Genomic DNA, 19,249 nt, shown 5'->3' with positions numbered 1-19,249 from the left:
CAAGCTCATCAGCTCTTATCTTTATATTCCAGTAAGTTATTTTCCTCTCACTGTTTTAACAGAAAAGACAACAACATAAAAACCCTTGTATACCTTGTTTGATTGGAGAATTTTAATGTTTTTCATTTATCATTGTAAAATCAAGGACAATTTTATAACTTTTTTGTATGTAGCTGTTACATGTAGGGCAATCTACATTACTCTTTAAAAGTAAAAGAATCCTAGATAGTTTTCACTTTAAGTCAAGTGTCTTGTTGTTTAAATAAACTTCTTGTTTAAAAAAAAAAAAGAAATCTCCTAAGGATTTGCTAAATTTAAGTATCAAGTCCAAAAGACAGAGGCAAACCACTGGAAAAGAAATGGCAGCAGCATTTATTTTGGACTAGCTTCTTTATGGTCAGGCTTGATCACCTTATCTAACAGTTTCCTTTCCTATGCAAATATTCCTCAGACATTAGGCAGATGAATTGAGATGAGATGTAACCATTTTAGGAGCTCCACTTCATTGTAGGATTCTTTTAGGATGTCCTTAGTAGGGTCCGATTCCTTATGCTTTGTCCAAGATTTTTTCTGTTTCAGCATTGAAAGTCCTACATCCCAGTAGCCCTCTTAACCTCAAGCAAGCTAGATTAAGTTCATCAGTGCCTAAGAGTAAGACAGGTGAGGTGCTTAGTTGGACAGGTTTTCTCTTTTTGTGTGTGAACATTTTCCCAGACTAGTAACTCTACTGTTCTTGTCAAGTCAGTCTTTCTCCTTGATCAGTCTAGTACTCCTAAACCCAACTTTGCATTAACTTTGAAAAAGTAAAATAAGCATGCAGGGGCCAGGGATTTAGCTCAGTGGTTTCTCCACCTGCTGCACAAGCTCAAGGACCTGAGTTTGATCCCCAGTACCAAAAAAAAAAAAGCATGCAGACACATAGCTGTGCATAATGGCACATGCCTATAATCCCAGTATTTGGGAGGCTCAGGTAGGAGGATCACAAGTTCCAGTCTAGGCTGGACAACTTAGCAAGACTCTGTCTTAAAATTTTAAAAAGTTGAAAATGGGGGAGAGGGCTGACAATGCAGCTTGGTATGAAGGTTCTAGGTTCAAGGATGTGAGGAGGGGGATTGTAACAGGAGCAGCATTTGCTAATTCAACAGTTCAACAGGCTGCAAAATTCTTTAGCCATCAAAGATGGGTCCTTATAGCAGACAGCAGATATGGAGGGGAACTATTTCATTACTTCAGTCTTAACACCTCAATCTGAAGGAAGTAACGCATCTTTTATCTGATAAGTGTGTAATGTCATCTCTCCCCCTGCTGGTCTGTGTATTCAGAAGGCACTGGCTTTCAGGTGTGCTCCCTTGGGTCTTCTTGTGCCCCTGTCTCTCATTCTGGAAAGAGGAAGAGGTAAAAGAAAAAGTGAAATCATCAAAATGCAAAATCTGCTACCAGATGCTCTATTCTGTTCCAACTGGCCGGCCTGCCTGCGTGGGCTGCTCAGTCTTTCGCTGAAGGATTTTCAGGGGTCGCCCCCAGGTGTTTGCCAGTACGGAGACGGGAGAGGAAGCTGAGCTAACCCTAGAAACTGAAAGGCAGATGGTGAGGGGTGGCCACGCGCGTCTGCGCTTTGGCTAAAGTAAGATTTGCATAGGGTGTTGGGCGAAGAATCAGAATGAAACCGGCGTCAGGGAAGAATTCCTTTGCATTGTCAAGCAGACGCTCCTATTCGTTGGGGCTGCGCCCGGCCTGTAAAGATAAATACCTTTCCCAATTCAATCTCAGACTCAGTAGCTAAACTCGGAGCCTAGGTGAGCGTCGCTTGCAGACACGTGGGCTTTGAGAAAGCCTCAGCCCAGCGGGTAGCAGACAAAGTAACTTGCGTGAGAGGGCGTTCACCTCGCTCCACTTAGCAGTTTGTCAGGCTCGGAACGCCGGCGGGGTTGCGCATGCGCATTGTGTGTTGGTGGGGGGGGGGGGCTGCTCACGAGCCGGAAGCGTTCTCTCCCGGGTGGCATTTTCTTCCTGTGTGAGGCTGGTGTGCGTTCCTGCTGCGGCTGTTTCTGTGCCGGGGTGAGTAGCGGGTTCCTGTGGGGCCTGGCCAGGCGCTTGCAGGTTTCCTCATAGCTCCCTTAGGTACCGGTTCCGACCTGGGAAGCCTAGCGAGAAAGGTCACCTCGCCCTCTTCCCACGTGCATTGTCAGGGCCGTTCCCCAGCGACCCGCGTTCTCCCTAGCGAGCGAATTAACCTCCAAGGGCGTCCCGGTCCTCGCTTTGGCTTCCGGCCGGCCTGGGCCCTGAGGTCTGGCTTGGCGCTGCCCCCAGGACTTGTGCTGTTCCCAGGGGAAATTCTGTAGGCAGTCTGGTCACTGTGGAGGCTTGGGATCGTTCTGGGAGAGTGAGCTCCTAGGTAAAGGCGATTGGAAGAAACTGAGTGTGATTGTTGTACAGGAGCTGCTACCACTTGGTGCAAAAGCAGAGGTTGTTTCTTCATGGCTGGGCCAGCTTTCAGAGTATGGTGATGTTAATAATAACCTTGTCCTCTGTGTGAAGGTTGGCAGTCCCTCACTGTCACAGGCTGTGTCTCTAGGGCCTTGATGTCTGCAAACGTGGGACTTGGACCAGAGACCCTTTGTGAAACACTGCATTGACTTAGGAGATACACCGTATATGTGCTATGTTCTCAGCTCTTAATGTGTCAATAAGTGGCTCATTAGATGAAGTAATACAATTTCACTGTTTTCCACTCTGAGATAGAGAACTCCTTAGAATGAAACTCATGGTGTTTATGTTTGCCTAACAGATAAATCTGAGTTACCAGTGTTTTGTGATATTTAATGATACATAGCACTATATGTGTATATTTGTTTATCAACTTTTTATTATTTATTTATTTTGAGACAGAGTCTCACTATGTAGTTCAGACTGGCCTTGAACTCACTATATAGCCCAGGTTGGCCTCGAACCCATGGCAATCCTCCTGCCTCAGCCTCCCAAGTGCTGAGCTCACAAGCGTGTGTCACCACTTTATATCCACTTTTTGAAGCTGGTGTTTAACACAAGATTGAAATACATACGTTCTCTCTTGTGTGGACTTGCAGCTTTTGTATATTCTGTTGTAATTTTTTTTTTTTTTTTTGGTACCGGGGATCGAACTGGGGACCTTGTGCTTGCGAGGCAGGTGCTGGAACCACTGAGCTAAATCCCTGGCCCCAATATTCTGCTGTAATGTTACTGGCTTTACATTGCAGGTATATCAATGCTGTAGGAATGAAAGATGAGTGCACATCTCACAGATAGAATATACATCATTTATAGTTAGTCTACACAGTGAGAAGTTTCAGTTTCATTTCAGTATTTTGAAGTCATTTAGAGTAATAGGTTGTTGTTTTAGAAGTGACATTAGGCCTAGGTGGTGCCACAAAGCTGTAAATCCAGCACTCAGGAGGCTGAGGTAGGTGTATCCTAAGTTTGAGACCCTGAGGCTCTACATAAGGAGGCCCTGTCTCCAGGAAAAAAAAAAAATGACAGTAGTCCTAAATCTGTACCATATTACAGTTAATAATTTAAAAAAGAGATAATAATTTAAGAGAGAGTTAACAACTTAAGAATAATACATAAACGAATTTTGTGTCGATATTTTTTATAGGATTAAAAATTGTTAACTATCCTGGTGACTTTGGGATGTGCTTTGGTAGCAGCCTTAATTTGTTCATGTAGTTCAGTGAACATCCAGTAGATGGCAGTTTCATGTCTAACAGTACTGTACTGTACTATCAACTTTAAATAAATGGAACCAATTTTTTTGGAATTTCACTACTTCTCACAGATTTAGCTAATCCTTATCTTGCCAATTTATTTTCACCTATTGAGTAGTACCCCACATATTGATACGACACATTGCAATGGCATTTTCAACTTTGTTGGAATAAAAACTAAAGTCACGTTTTCACTTTCTGTGAGTAGTGTCCTGTAACCCATTTTTTGGAATCAGTGCTGATGGAGGAAAGCATACTTAGTTACATAAAGAGAGATTTTTGATTAGATGACTTCTTCCAGCTGTATTCTTTTCTTTATAACTAATATAACTGGACAAGTGTGTTCATCATGTTATTATATCTTAGCTACTATTGTATATGTGGTATATAGGGTATTATATGGATGTTCAGTGCTTATTGAATAAATTACATTACTTAACATCCATAGCCCAAAATTTTCTTAACTTTTTCCTTTTTTTTTTTTTTTTTTGTCAGGGTCTTAGGATGTAATCTAGTTCTAGGCTAGCCCCAAATTCTGTTACTGTCAGGATTACAGGTGTACCAAAATAAAGGCTTTCAGTTATTTAGTTGTTATGTTTAAATTAGATAATGTAATTATTGTGAAGTGAATGGCTACTGCTAATAGAGAAGTAGGGAATCTTGACTTTTGCAAATCCTGAAATATCACTCTTTTGGAATGTTGAAATGGAGGGTTTTTCTTAAGTGGCAGTTTATCTGTTGAACATAATTTTTGAATAGTCTTTGTGTGTGGTAATTAGAAAGGTGGATAGATGAATAGAATATATATTCAATAATGACTAAAAATAAAGATTTCTTAAGGTATTTAGTAGGACTAAATGACTAATGTAGAGGATTAATGTGATCTGAATGGCTTCATGGAACAGATAAAGTTGGTTTTTGAAATTTGTATAGAATTTGAGTAATCTCAGGTGAAGGAGTGAAAATGACCCATGCAGGGCAAAGGCAAATACAAGGCTGAAGGAAAAAAAATCCATGTGGCATTTTCAGATGCCAGTGACTCCACCTGTTGAGAGTTCGCTTTGAGAAATGGTTAGAGATAAAGTGATGAAAAGTGACTCTTGGGAGCTAGATTAGGGTAGTCTTGAATGCTTGAGAATCCTATAAAGGGAAAGCTATGATTTGTTTTGATTAGGAAGGAATATATAATCTTGAAGAAAGAAGAGATCTGTAAGAGGAATTTAAAAATTGTTGGAGCTATTCTAGAGGGATGGAGGTGAAGAGAAGCTTTAACTTAGTGGTAACAAGAAGAGAAAATAATTTTAGAGCTGGAAGGATCATAGATATTAATCCATGCAGTACCTAATTTTTAGCCGTCATTGAGCTGTCTACATATTCTGATTTGTTTCTTTTCACGTGAGTACAATAAGTATTTTATCTTATTTTAATTGCACTCTGGGCCTCTTATTCAGGACCTTCACAATGAACTATGTCCCTAGCCTTTATTTATTTATTTATTTTTATTTTGACACAAACTTTCACTAAGTCACTAAGTTGACCAGGCTGGGCTCAAACTTTCAACCCTTCTGTCTCAGTTGCCCCTTTTTTTCTTAAATACCAACAGTATTCAGCAAAATTTTGTTCCAAGAATTTAATGGCATTGTTGGAAGCTGAGATCCTGTTTTCCAAAATGTGATAGTCATATCTCTAACAAGCTTATTTTGTGTACTTAATGCCTTTGACAGTAGAGTCTAGGCCTGCTGTAAGCCTAGCTGTGATTGTTGTAGCTACTCAGAGATATACTGTGTGTATATCATACTTTTTCCTCTGTTCTTGAATGAGTACTTTATTTTTGTGGTAGTTTTCTTGATGACTCGAAAGTTTTGAAAGTGCTGCTTTCATTTGCCTGGGCTATTGGGAGCAATGGGATGACTCAAAAAATTAATATCAACAAAGTGAGTTCAGGGCCAGCCTGAACACAAAGCAAGACCTTGTCTAAAAAAAAAATTACACCCTCAAAATAAAAGATCCAATCAAAAATGGGCAAGTGAAATGACACTTCACAGAAGATGTACAAATGACCAATAAATACATGAAGGAATCCACAACATCACTGGCCATTAGAGAAACTAAAACAACACTGAGATTCCATCCTACTCCAGAAAGAATGGCCACAATCAAGAAATCAAATAATAAGAGACCAGGAATTTAGTTCAGCAGCGCTGCGCCTGCCTTGCAAGTGCAAGGTCCTGAGTTCAATATCCGGTACAAAAAAAAAATTAGTATCACTTGTTAATTGAGATAATAGCATGTTTAAATTTAAGTAGTCCTTTGAACTTTAAAATAAATATGAAGAAAAAGTCAACTCATAGTGTGAATTTCATTCTCAAAAGTTATTTCGTATGTTATATTTAATAGAAGAAATCTTTACCATCTTGAAGGAAGAAGCAAAATATTTCACTGTTAAGATGCTTTTCTTTAGTTGGATTAGTGTTAATATTATTTTTCTAGACTCTCTGAAACAGTTACTTAAAAGCTAAAAGAGTAATTTGAAAATTGTATAAATTATTCCACTATTAGTAGTTAAAGGCATTTGTTTACTTAACATTTAAAAATCCATTTCTCTTTAAAATGAAACTTTTTTCTAAAGATAGGTAATGTTTGAGTTTGACTACAAGTTAGTTTTTCTTGCTTACTTCAAGCTACTTTATCAATCTTCCAATTTTAATGAATATAGATATTACCTAATGACCTTTTTTTTTTTTTAAGGTTAACAATCAAAATGGTACATGCTGAAGCCTTTTCTCGACCCTTAAGCCGGAACGAAGTTGTTGGTCTAATTTTCCGTTTGACAATATTTGGTGCAGTAACATACTTTACTATCAAATGGATGGTAGATGCAATTGATCCAACCAGAAAGCAGAAAGTAGAAGCTCAGAAACAGGTATGATTTGAAATGTTTGAAGATCATTTCTCTTACCACTAGTGAATATTTTTCCCCTAGATTAAGACTTAGAATTATGAATTAATGAGTTCTGAAAAACTCACATGAAAATGCATTGGAACACATATTTAATTTTGTTATCCCTAAAAACCATTAACTTATTAAGTCAGTTTTTACCATGTAAGCAATTTTCAGAAGGAGAAAAATTATGCATAAAAGTATTGTGAATATCTTCATTAGGATATTTTTCCACTTATAAATGAAGGAAATGAGATAAAAGTTTTCATTAGACTTAACAAAAATAATTTTTTCAATAATGGTGTATGCTTTATATGATATTTGGAATTTAGATAATGCTAAGTTTTCAATCTTAGAGTTAAACTACACAAAAATCTAAGGAATTGCTTTAAAATGTCATTGTTAATACAAGTTTTGTTTTTCACCTGCTACCTTATATGGTCATTTCTTTATTAGGATGATATATTTGTTTGGGTTCTGTTCATCCCCAAAACTTAAAAGCTTTAACGGAGTCTTTCAGGGCCAGGGATTTATTAGCTCAGTGGTTCCATCGCCTGCCTTGCAACCGCAAAATCCCAAGTTCCATCCCCAGTACCAAAAAAAAAAAAGGAGTCTTTCAACTTTTTTTGCCATTTGAGGACAAGAAAGGACTCTTGCAACTTTTTTTGCCATTTTAGGACAAGATGTTCATATTCACAAATTTTTAGATTTCGTCTATGAGTTGTGAGTAATTCAGTGAGCATTTGTGTTTGATGCTAAGGAAAAAAGTTAAATAACTTTTTTTTAAATGTTATAGAAAAGTGTGGAAAATAGGGAGGTAAGTAAATGGCTTCTTTGCAGTGTTATACATAGTTCTTAAGATAGTAAAAAGTGAAAAATCACAGTTTGATAAACATTATAGGGTTTATATCTTGATGAATTTATTCCTTGAATTTGATTATAAAATCGTTGACTAAAAGTTGATTGTTTCATCAGCCTATTCATTAACACTGTGGGAATTCTGACCAGCGTAGGTTTTTAAAAAGAAACTCATTTGATGATGTACTTGAATATACCTTTTTTTCCCCACCTGAATCAAGAGAGTTGGTTTAAGTTACAGTTCAGGATATTGATGTTAGCAGGAATATGACTTTGTTGTTATTGTTGTTTTGGTTTTTTTGAGACAAGGTCACACTATGCAGTTCATTTTGGCCTTGAACTCGCTGTGTAGCCCAGGCTGTCCTCAAACTCTTAGCAATCCTCCTTCCTGTCTCCTAAGTGCTGGGATTGCAGGCATGTGCCACCATGCCCAGCCAGGGATGTGATTGTTAAACAAAGATTTTTATTATTTTTTTCTTCGCTTCTGGGATCTCTCGGAATACATACGTAGAAGACATATGGAAATCCAAATATAGATATGAAGTGCTACATGAATCATTACACTTTTATTGAAAACTCTAGGTATGGTATTGTTCAAAATAGCAGATGTGTAAAGTGTCAGGTATTGTGTCTGACCTCATGGTATCCATGGTAGGGAGAAGAGACAGGACTTATTTATGGTTATGTAGATTACAGTAGTAATTAGCATATATGAGTTGCCTAATGAATAGTACAAACTATGGCTTCTAGAGAAAGGAGTTGTCACCAGCAACTGAGACAGTTGAGTATGTCTTCATGAAGGAGTTTGGCCTCAAGGATAGACAAGGACAATGGTAAGTAGAAAGAACGTGAACAGAATCATAGGGTAGGGATAACAAGACCTATTAAAAGAATAGTAAATAGTTTAGTCAGGTTAGAGAGAATTTATGAAATTATGTAGTAGAACCTATAGGGAAGGACAAGGACTACATGTTAAAGGGTCCTGAATAAGTCAGGGAATAGAGCTCTACTATTTCTTTCTTCAGTGCCCGTAAGTTTTTGGTAGGTATTGAGGCTAATGCAAAATGCTACAGCAGTTTTGAAGTCCCACATCAACGGCAAAGGAGATTTGCTTTTTACTTCTAGTGTGATACAGTTTTATAGTAACTTATTAGTGTTTAAAACATCCAGAATGAAAAAAATTGTCATAGAATTTTACTTGACCAGGGGCATAAGTTCTCTTCATTCCCTTCTTCTCTGTCCTACATCCCTAGCCAAATACTGAATATGCTGTAGACCAGTTAAAGAATTCTATATAGGCAGTGGTAAGCCATTAAATATATTTGAGAAGATGGGTAATATGGAAAACAATGTTAAGATAATTTACCTTACAGTAAATTAGGAGGAAATGGTGTCAAGAGAGACAAGAAGCAAGATATATTAGTTACAGACTACAAAGGTCTGGCAAGGACCTAGAATAAGAGAATAACAAAAGGAATGACTCAAAAGAATGAATGTGGAAATGCAGGATGATATGGGAAAAGAAAAAGAATATTGTACAAATGAATCAGATTTGTCTAGATTCCTCAAAGATTCATAACATCTTTTATAATGATTTAGAAATTGATAGGGCAAATTGATAGGATGATGACATTTAATATGTATATATTGAGTTTGTATTGTGGTAGGAATTCAAGGAGACATATTCATGGCACAGTTGAAAATTTTAGTTCTGAATCTCATTAATAAGGTTAGTCCTAGAATTATTTTTTCTTATCAGATGTCTGTAACTAATTGGAATCATTAGAGACATGATTCTCAACAGGGATAGTGTAGGTAAAAAGCTATTCTTATGTATGTGTGTATGACTTGTAGAGCTTTTCCCAGAGCACTCACCCATCTCCCCCTGCCACCATCCAGATTTATACATTAGACACTTATCAGAGATTCTGATGTAATTGTCACTATAATAAATTCCAATGACTGGATTGAGAGTGATGAGATCCCCACAGATGTTACAAAGCAACAAAATAGCAAGCTGCAGAGTGTGGGCACGTTCTTATCATTTGGGGAATGGAAAGGTGATATGAAGCCAGTGAAGAAAGAACAGGTCAGTTTGGGGAACTTGTACCTGGACTGAATTTCCTGTTTAGAAAAACAACTAAATAAGTTGGATGACTAAAGAAAAAAATTTTTAAAGGCATTTATGAACTATAAAGAAAGGAAGAAATTTAGGTAGAAAACTTCAGGCAAAAATTAAAGGTAAGCTGAACTTATGACTAGCTTTCCACTGGAGGGAATTTGCTGAACCTACTGATTTTTTTTTTTTTTTTTTTTTGTGGTATCAGGGATTGAACTCAGGACCTTGTGCTTACAAGGCAGCGTGTGCCACTGAGCTAAACCCCTGGCCCAACCTACTGAATTTTGAGTGGCTATTTTCATGGCCAAAAAGAGCTTAATGTGTAAAGCACAAAGCCAGTCCAAGTTGAGTCTCACAGATGATACCCCTATGAATCTAAAAGTACAAAAAGCCCTATGGTATTTCAGCCAAAGACAAGGATGTAAAAATGATCTAAAAAGATAAATTTAAGTCATTTGCTAGGTGAAGTGACACATCTGAAATATAGACACAGAAAAATGGAAAGTAAAAAATATAGAAATGTTACATCTCCTGTGATTTGACTCATTTTCTCTAATATATTTGCATCATTTCTTTTTTACAGTTAGCTTTCTTTTTATATTTGTGTGGCATACACATTTCATTGGCCAAATGCAAATTAAAAATCTCTTTGAGATACCTTTTCATGCTTAAAATGACAAAACTGCTAGTCTGTTAATGCCATGTTCTAGAGAGACCGGAACAATAGCATAAACATGGCTGGTAAAAATATAAATTATAACCATTTTGGAAGAAAGTGACTATAGGAATGGGAATAAAACCAAGATAATATAAGGTACTAGTTGTAGTCTTTTCCACTAAACATGCCTAAACTATACAAAACACTGAAGACTGTGATTGTGGTTCAGTGTGGCAGTGATTCTCAACTGAGATTGTCTGTGTTCCAGGAAGATGCATGAGTATTTGAGGAAATTGGTGGGGTAGGGAGTACAATTTTAGAGAGCCCCAGTGATTTTTTGGTTATACTCCTTTTCAGGTTCCCTCCCACTATCTGGACAGTCACTTGTATAAAGTCACCATAGCCAAAGGAGAAAATTGCAAAGGAGAATTGGTTGAGAAAGGCGGTCAAGAATATGATCTAAGAAAGAAACAAGTAAATATAGTAAAGTTATCCTTGGAGAGAGAAATTTTCATTCAGTGGGGCAACAAGTACAATTTGAGGTAAAGAATATGGTCATTCCATAGTTTAGGTTAAGAAAAAAAAAGAATAGCTAGGAGAGAAGGTGGAAGGGGCATGCCAAAGAGGATGCATAGTGGATGAAGGTGAGTCCCAGAAGTACCCAGGGAGTTGGTATGAGTAGTTACAGGAACATTTTAAGGTCAAGTTAATTGTTTTATTTTCAGTAATGTAAAGGGGGAAGTGTGACTAGAGGTGATTTGGTACCTGCCGAGGTAAACGTGTGATCAGTATTTAATGAGATAAAGTTATTGTTGATTACAGAACATTAGGGCATAGCTGAAGAAAGCATAAATTTATTTGGAACCCAATTGTTTTTATTTTTAAGCATTACTCAGCAACTTTGTGTCACTGAATGGTAGAGCTGATCTGGTAGTGGAGAGGAACCTAACAAGAAGTCTAAGGGCTTCTAAGAAGGATACCTTCATGATAATAATGACCCTGTGGTCCAGGCCACTTAGGAAGTCAAGTATTGCTAGATGGGGGATGATTCAATCAGAGAATAGTTGGGAATTTAAGGAATTAGAGTGCACTTTGATGGCAAGGATCTAAGTGTGAATGTGAAAGAAAGAAGTAGGACTTTGTAATCAGAAAGAGAGAGCACTGAATTGAAAAGCTTAGATGTAGAACACTTGGAGATTGGCCATTAATCAGTAGGCCTTATGTGATTTTAAAGGCAATACTGTTTGAAGATGAAAGGTAAAAGATGGTATAGTTGTGTTCAAATCAGGAACAGAAATCCAAAAGTAGTTTTATGTTGGATTAAATAGACTATTATAAATAATTTTTAGCCCAAAGACAGGAAAAGCTCCAGCTTATGAGATGTAGGATATTTAATCATTTTAGCAGAGTATTATGCAGGATCAAGGATTTTCTAGGCTTATGCTGCTGGTTGGATCATGAAGCAGCCATCACAGAATCCCAGTTTGGAAAAACTAACATTTGTTAACCTAGAAAGTCATTATGACCTCTATTACCCATCAGGTAGCTTATTGAACTGAATTTTAGAAGAGTGAAAAGGTGAACTAAGTAAAAAATTGAGATAGTATACCAGTAAGGAACGAGCAGTTAGTATTGTCTGGGTGAGCAAGAGGATAGATAGAGTGATGGGAAAAGAAAGCAGTAAAGGGAAACTAGAGGAGGGGAAAAGACTCAATGCATTACTAAGCCTACTAGGAGAGCATACTAGGATGGTGTGAAGGCATCTTTCCCAAAAACTTTCAGAACGATGGTAATATAGAAGTATGGTAATATCAGAGGGAAGAGATGAAGTACATTAATCCCGAAACAGAAAATTGCTGTCTCCACGTGTTTCAGAGTTTAATACAAATTTTCATAAAGATTATACCTGATGTGTAAAGAAAATTATTCAAATTAATTGGTAACTGCTATTTAAATACATTTTTAAAATTTGCATATCAGTGGTTTCCTCCACCTAAACTTAAATTGGAATTATGATTGATTGTTGTGACCTCAGTCAAAGGATCAGAAGTTGACTTGTTTCTGACTTTTGTTTAATTGGTTCATCTTTTTTTTCATTCTTGTTAATGCCATGTGTATCTTTCTAAAATTACTCTTTCAAAGGATGGTTAATCGTATGAACCTTGAATGAAATGAGTCTTACTTCATAATATTTCCTTTTCTGTTGCTCCCCCCCATTCCTCTTGCCCACTCCAAGCAAAAATACTCACTCTTCATATCCTACTTCTTAAAATGAAATGGCATGAAAGGATAATGAAATAATTGAAAGGGTAAAACAATAGTATGAAACAGTTAATAGACAGTAAAAAATAATTTCCCCTACTTTTATCCCTCCCCTGTACACATTCTTGTCCACCATATTTTCTCCACAAAGCAAACAACTTGCAGAGACCCACTTTAAGCAACAAGCAAATATTACTGACTAGAAAATATAATTTTCATTAAACTAAATGATAAAGCAGTGTATAAAGATAAGCCATTTTTAAAATAGTCATATTTTTATTTTTCTAGTTAAAGCATTTTAGAATTAGAGGCTCATTTAAAAGTGTCAAACCAGACAATTGGATAACTTATTCCTGGGACATAGTTTGGAGGTAGTTAAAATGTGTTTTTTGGTGCTTTTTTTTTCATTTATTTGTTAACTATTTTTCTGTTCTATAAAATGAGGGATGTTAGTGCTTCAGGAGGCCAGGACTTTCAAATTAGACGAATGAATGCCAGGAACACACTAAATGTTAATTCTTTTTACATTTTATGTCAGCATTATATTACGAACACAACCTGAATCCACTGTTAAAATGGGATGCTGTTGTAGAAAAGAGATCCTAGGTAAACTAGATAATACAGCATTTCCTGTTTCTATAAAAAATATAATTCATTATTTAGGAAATTTCAGATAAAAATTAAAACTCTTGTTTAAAACAAGAGGCAGTTGTGAAACAATATTTTCAGAGTAACTAGCTAATAAGGAAAAAAGCAGGGTTTCTCAGCTCAAGCACTGTTGCCTTTTTAACCTGATAATTCCTTGGGATGTGAGGAGAAGGGCTTTCCTATGTTCATGGAATGACTGACAACATTGCTGCCTCAGCTGCCTAGATCCTGATAGCACTGTCTTCCCCCACCCCAAGTTTAACAACCAAAAATATTTCCAGATACTGCCAAATGTCTCTTGGAGGGCGGGGGAAGAGGCAAAATGTCCCCAGTTGAAATCCACTATTTTAAGAGTATTTCTTAAAAAAGAACACATGTAGGCTGGCTTCACATTTATAGTAGCATAATAAAAAGGAATAAATTAATGTCTTTACCATGCCAAAAAAAGGATACTTTTCATAGAGGACACATAAAATCTTAGAGCCAACGAGAAGGTAGGAATTTTTAAGAGAGAGGAGAACCTGGAAACCTGAAAAGGGCTACTTTATGTCTTGGTGATTTAAAGAGATCGGTAAGTTAGGAAATACATCCTATGTGCTTATCTGATATGTATGGTTCATGACACTTTTTTTTTTAAATCTGTTAGTAGAATATGATCACACAATTCTAATATCCTAGAAAAATCTAGAAATACACATTATGTGGTATGAATTTCCTTCTAGAGGAACCATTCCTTAACAAACACCAAGATCTGGCCGGGGATTTAGCTCAGTGGTGCCGGCGCCGCCTCGAAAGCGCAAGGTCCCGAGTTCGATCCATAGTACCAAAAAACAAACAAACAAACAAACAAACACCAGGATCTTACATAATCAAAAGCACTTTAGTACAAAAAAAAAGAAAATGTAACAACAAAAATAATTGAACTTTTAAAAATGTTTTACCAGACATAATCATAATTGAATGAGTTACCAGAGTACTTTCATTTCTAAAAGGTCCACTTATTTGAAATTTGAATGTTATATGTAGATTTTTGAAGACTCTTCAGTGGTCACAAAACCTCTTATATGGAGAAGCCAAGGCAATGTGGTTAGAGTACCTGCTCCAGAGTTGGACTGTTTAGATTCAGATCTTGCCTCTTCTGTTGCTAACTTTTCATCTAAGGCAAATTACTTAATCATGTTAAGCTTCAGTTTCTTTTTCCACTATTGTAGGGGAATATTGTACCTTCATACATAGGACCACTCAGAGAATTCAATGAGTTCATCTGTTTACTGTGTTTTGGCATAATCTTGGCACATTCAGAAAATGTCATTTTTATTTTAATTGAAAGCTTTTGTGTTGCTTGAATTTATAGATTTAAAGCTAGTTATACCTACTTTAAGAATACATAGGTTATGATTATTTTTGTTATTTTCAGTTGCTTATGATTAGCTGAAAAAGACAGCGTCTTAAAAAAAAATTGAAATCAAGTATGTATAGACATCTATTGTGGATACCTGGATAATTTGAAAGAAGTTGAATATTTTTTTCAGACACCCTATTAATTTAGGAAAAGAAACTCCATTGTACATTTCTTGACATCCTTGATTGCTTGGACTTTCATCTTGAGGTTTCACCTGTACCTGTTGTGATAATCTTTTTTTGGAAAGAGAAACCAAACTGTACCTTAGTGTCTCTCAGAGCTCCAATATTGGGAGGGACAGTACATGATTAGACAGATCTCTGTAATCCTGTATCCCGTTGTCTCATTTCCCAGGAGCTGATTAAATTGCTATGGCTTCTGTATGGTGGAGCCTCAAATTTTTTCTTTACTGATGAGTTTACAGTATGGAAGGATAATACCAACAGGCCTAAAATATCCTTGGAAAATTCTTCAATGTCTGTTCATTGCTCATTAGACTTTATTTTTGAGGTATCTAAGTATCAAAATAAAGGACAATGCTTTTTTTTTCTTTCCAGGCAGAAAAGCTAATGAAGCAAATTGGTGTGAAAAACGTGAAGCTTTCAGAGTATGAAATGAGTATTGCTGCTCACCTAGTAGACCCTCTTAATATGCATGTATGTATCTTTAATCATATGATTTTTTTGGTGTGTGTGTGGGGTCTACCATTTTATGTCAAAAGTCTGGAAGACCAGAGTAGTTTCAGTGATATTCTAGGAGGAATTATAAAACTTAGCATATACATACATAGTTTATTATACTGAGTTGATACAAGGGAGAATCAGGAAAGGCAAAAGGGAATGGAGTTAAGTGGAGAAAATCAGGCCAATCATCTAAGATCATCTAAGAGTTGTGTCTACATGGGGTCACACAGAACATGCTTAATACATCAACAAGTTGTGACAACACAATGTGCAGTGTTGTCAACCAGGGAAGCTTACTCAAGACTTCAGGGTTTTTATGTGGGACTGGTCATGTAAACTTCTTCCTTAGTTGTACTGAAAGTCTAGACTTCCAGAAGAAAGAGTGGTATTGACCATAAACTGTATTGTTGGTGCTGTTTAGGCACAGTGAGCTGTTCTTGTTAGGGAGTGGTGAGAACTCTCCTAAAATTTAATGTCCTAAATCCCAGCCAAGGGCTGACTTAAAAGCAGACCTTTCTAAGTATGACAGTCCCAGGCCTGCTGTATTAACTCTTCTGCGCACATTGGTAAAGCCTGGACTTTTATATATTTGCCTTTATGTAATATAAAACTTGTTTATGTCATGTGGGTATTTGATTTGTAGAGTTTAGATTTTCATGATATGTTATGGTAGACAACACATAATTCTGAATCTCAGGTTTTCCACTTGTGGTGTTAGTAAATGATTTCTTCTTTCCAAGAGCTTTTTTTTTGGTACTGGGGATCGAACTCAGGACCTTGCGCTTGTGAGGCAGGCGCAGTGCCACTGAGCTAAAACTGAGCAAATGAGTTCTTTAAGTCTTAGTTCCCACAGGTATAATCCAAAGATAATATAATGGTTTTTTTGAGGATTAAATATTTTGGTGGTACCGGGTATTGTGAACTACTTGCACTGAACTACATTCCCAGGCCTTTTAAAATTTTAACACAGGGCCTCATTAAGTTGCCCAGGCTGTTCTTGAACTTGTGATTCTACTGCTTCAGCCTCCTAGAGTGCTGGCATCACAGGCATATACCACTAGGCCTGGTTGAGGATCAAGGTAGTCTATGAATATTTTATGGCAACAAATATAGTAGAACGTATAATACATTATTATATTGACATATAAATAAGTAGAATTAAATATAATAGCCTCATCTTCAAATCTAGAAAATAAAAATCTATATTATCCTGTAATATCTATATACAGAGACACACACCCTGGAATTAAGCCTTCATTTCAGTTTGATTTGTGAATTTACAGTGGCATCTTCTTGGGCCCTAACAGTGTAAGTCTGTACTGACACAGATTTTGTTGTAGCTAAAATAAATGTTGATTTTTCTTCAGATCTGGCTAGTGGTTTGTATTTTCCCTCTTTCTTTCCACCATGAATTGTAAAGAAAGTAAATCTGCTCTAAAGTATTGCATCTTACTGGCCATTTTACTAGATTAGAGGGAGATTAATTTTTCTTTTTAAGTCTCTTTTAGTTTTATTCCCCCCTCCCCCAGTTTTTTAAAGTTGATTCAGGGTTTCCTTGTCTGTGTCCCCATGCCTCTTAACTAGGATTGAGCCCAGTCTTTTTTTAAAATTTGATATAGGGTCTTGCTAAGTTGCTAATGTTGGCCTTGAACTTGCCTTAGCCTCCTAAGTAGCTGGGATTATAGGTGTGTGCCAGCATGTCTGGTCGTTGTCTTTTTTGAAAATATATGTACCCTACTTACTACTTAAGAAGATGCTCCATAAGTTTTGACAGTTTTATTTTAGATGAATAAAAGTCAGAAGTCCACTTTGATGGATATAAACCTTATTTCTAAACTTCCTGTTGTATTTGACCACACCCTGTATGGGCTACAGGGTACAGTCCTTGTGATGAGCTCTTCACATTGGTCAGTGCTAAATTACAGTGGTACTTGGTTCACAAACTTAACTCTTTGCATGATTCTGCTTGTAAACCAAGTTGAACAAAACCAAATCAAATTCAGTAGTTAGGTTCAATGTTGTCCTTATGGCGAAATTTGATTCACTTCTCATCTAGTTTGGTTTGCAACCAAAATTCTGGAGAGAATTGAGTTCGTGGACTGAAGTACCACTGTGTTTGTCTGAGCTGGTTCTCAATTTTATTATGGCAGAATATTTCCTCATAAATGGAGTGAATTCACCCCGTTAAATTTTTTCAGATTTTTGAGTAGCTGACACCTCCCCACTCACCCACCCTTTCCCAACAATGCTGGAGATGGAACATAGGGCCTCACATGTGCCAGGCAAGTGCTCCACCACTGAGGTACACCTCTCGTTCTAGTACTTTTTTTTTTTTTTGTACTGGGGATCGAACTGGGAACCTTGCGCTTGTGAAGCAAGCAGCAGAACCACTGAGCCAAATTCCAGGCAACTGTACTTTTTTTTTTTTTTTTTTTGTATTAAATTCTTTTATTGGTACATTGTAGGTACACAACACAATTACATTTCTCATTGGGAATTGTACCTTTATATAATGCATCTTGGTTCTTATTTTTTCCCCATTCCTAGCCCTCCCTTCACGCCCTCCACCCTTCCCTATTTACAAAGGCTTTATTTCCATTTTTTCCATTTCTCATCATTCTTTCCTTTCCCTTCTTTCCTTTCCCCTGTGCCTCCCAGTACCCCTACCCCTTTGGACCTTTTCTTCCAATTTTACATTATCGATTATTCATTCTAATCATTGGTACATTTTAGGTATACAATATAATGACATTCATCATTGGAAATTTGCACCTTTACACAGTCTGTCTTGGTTCTTGTTTTTCACCTTTGCCCAGCCCTCCCTTCAACCCCTCTCCCCCTCCCTATTTACAAAAATTTTGTTCCTATTTTTCCATTTTCTCATATTAATCCCATTCCCTTCTATCCTTTCCCTTAGCCCTCCCACTTCCTTCCCCTTTGCCCCTTTTCTTCCTATTTCACATGACCTATTATACATTTAGTCCTTATTTACATTTTCAGTTTCCCACACCAGAGAAACTATTCGGTATTTACACATCTGTGTCCTATTTATTTCACTTAAGACTATTGCCTCAATGTGTATCCACTTAGCTATAAATGTCTCTAATTTCTCATTTTTTATGTCTGAGTAGTACTCCATTTTATTAAAAAACCACATTTTCTTTATCCAGTCTCCAGTTGATGGGCATTTGGGCTGCTTCCCAGCTTTAGCTATTACAAACTGTGCTGCTATGAACATGGGTGCACATATATCACTGTGGTATGATTCTTTTAATTCTTTGGGGAAGATCCCCAGCAGTGGAATAGCAGGGTCAAATGGGATTTCCAGTCCTAGTTCTTTGAGGTATCTCCATACTGATTTCCACAGTGGTTGCACCAGTCTACACTCCCACCAGCAGTGGAGCAGGGTTCCTCTTTCCCCACAGCCCCACCAGCATTTCTTATTGGTTGATTTCATGATAGCAGCCATTCTTTCTGGAGTGAAGTGGAATCTCAGCGTTGTTTTCATTTGCATCTCTCGAATGACCAGTGATGTGGAACATTTTATCATGTATTTATTTGCTATTTCTACTTCTTTGTCTGAGAAATGTCTGTTCATTTCAGATGCCCATTTTTGGATTGGGTCTTTAAATTTGGGCGGTCTGATCTTTTTGAGTTCTTTATAGATTTGAGATAGTAGACCTTTGTCTGAGGAAGAGCTGGTGAAGATTTTTTCCCACATTGTGAGTTGTCTCTTCACACTGCTGGTGGTTTCTCTTGCTGTGCAGAAGCTTTTTAATAAGAAGAGATCCCATTTGTTGATTGTTTGTGCTAGTTCACGGGCAACTGAGGTATTGTTCATAAAATCTTTTCCTACACCGATGTCTTCAAGGGTTCTACCTAACCTCTGATCCAACTGGTTCAGAGTTTCTATTTTAATATTTAGATCTTTAATC

At 36.9% G+C, this 19,249-nt stretch overlaps 1 protein-coding gene across 1 annotated transcript in view; it reads left to right on the top strand.

The window, feature by feature from the left end:
• Positions 1-1,961: 1,961 nt before the first annotated feature.
• Atad1 (ATPase family AAA domain containing 1) overlaps positions 1,962-19,249 on the top strand; it is a 49,601-nt gene continuing 32,313 nt past the window's right edge. Inside the window, exons 1-3 of the mRNA XM_004858344.4 lie at positions 1,962-2,058; positions 6,492-6,666; positions 15,189-15,287. Of these exons, the coding sequence (XP_004858401.1) occupies positions 6,505-6,666; positions 15,189-15,287 (261 nt within the window). The 5' untranslated portion in view covers positions 1,962-2,058; positions 6,492-6,504. The remainder of the gene's footprint in view (positions 2,059-6,491; positions 6,667-15,188; positions 15,288-19,249) is intronic.

This window comes from Heterocephalus glaber, unplaced genomic scaffold (genome assembly GCF_053883595.1).
Source record: "Heterocephalus glaber isolate CG9 unplaced genomic scaffold, H.glaber_assembly_v1.0 deba00001497, whole genome shotgun sequence".
Taxonomy (NCBI): domain Eukaryota; kingdom Metazoa; phylum Chordata; class Mammalia; order Rodentia; family Bathyergidae; genus Heterocephalus; species Heterocephalus glaber.
The sequence above is the reverse complement of the archived record's forward strand: the minus strand, read 5'-3'. Positions and strand labels throughout refer to the sequence as shown.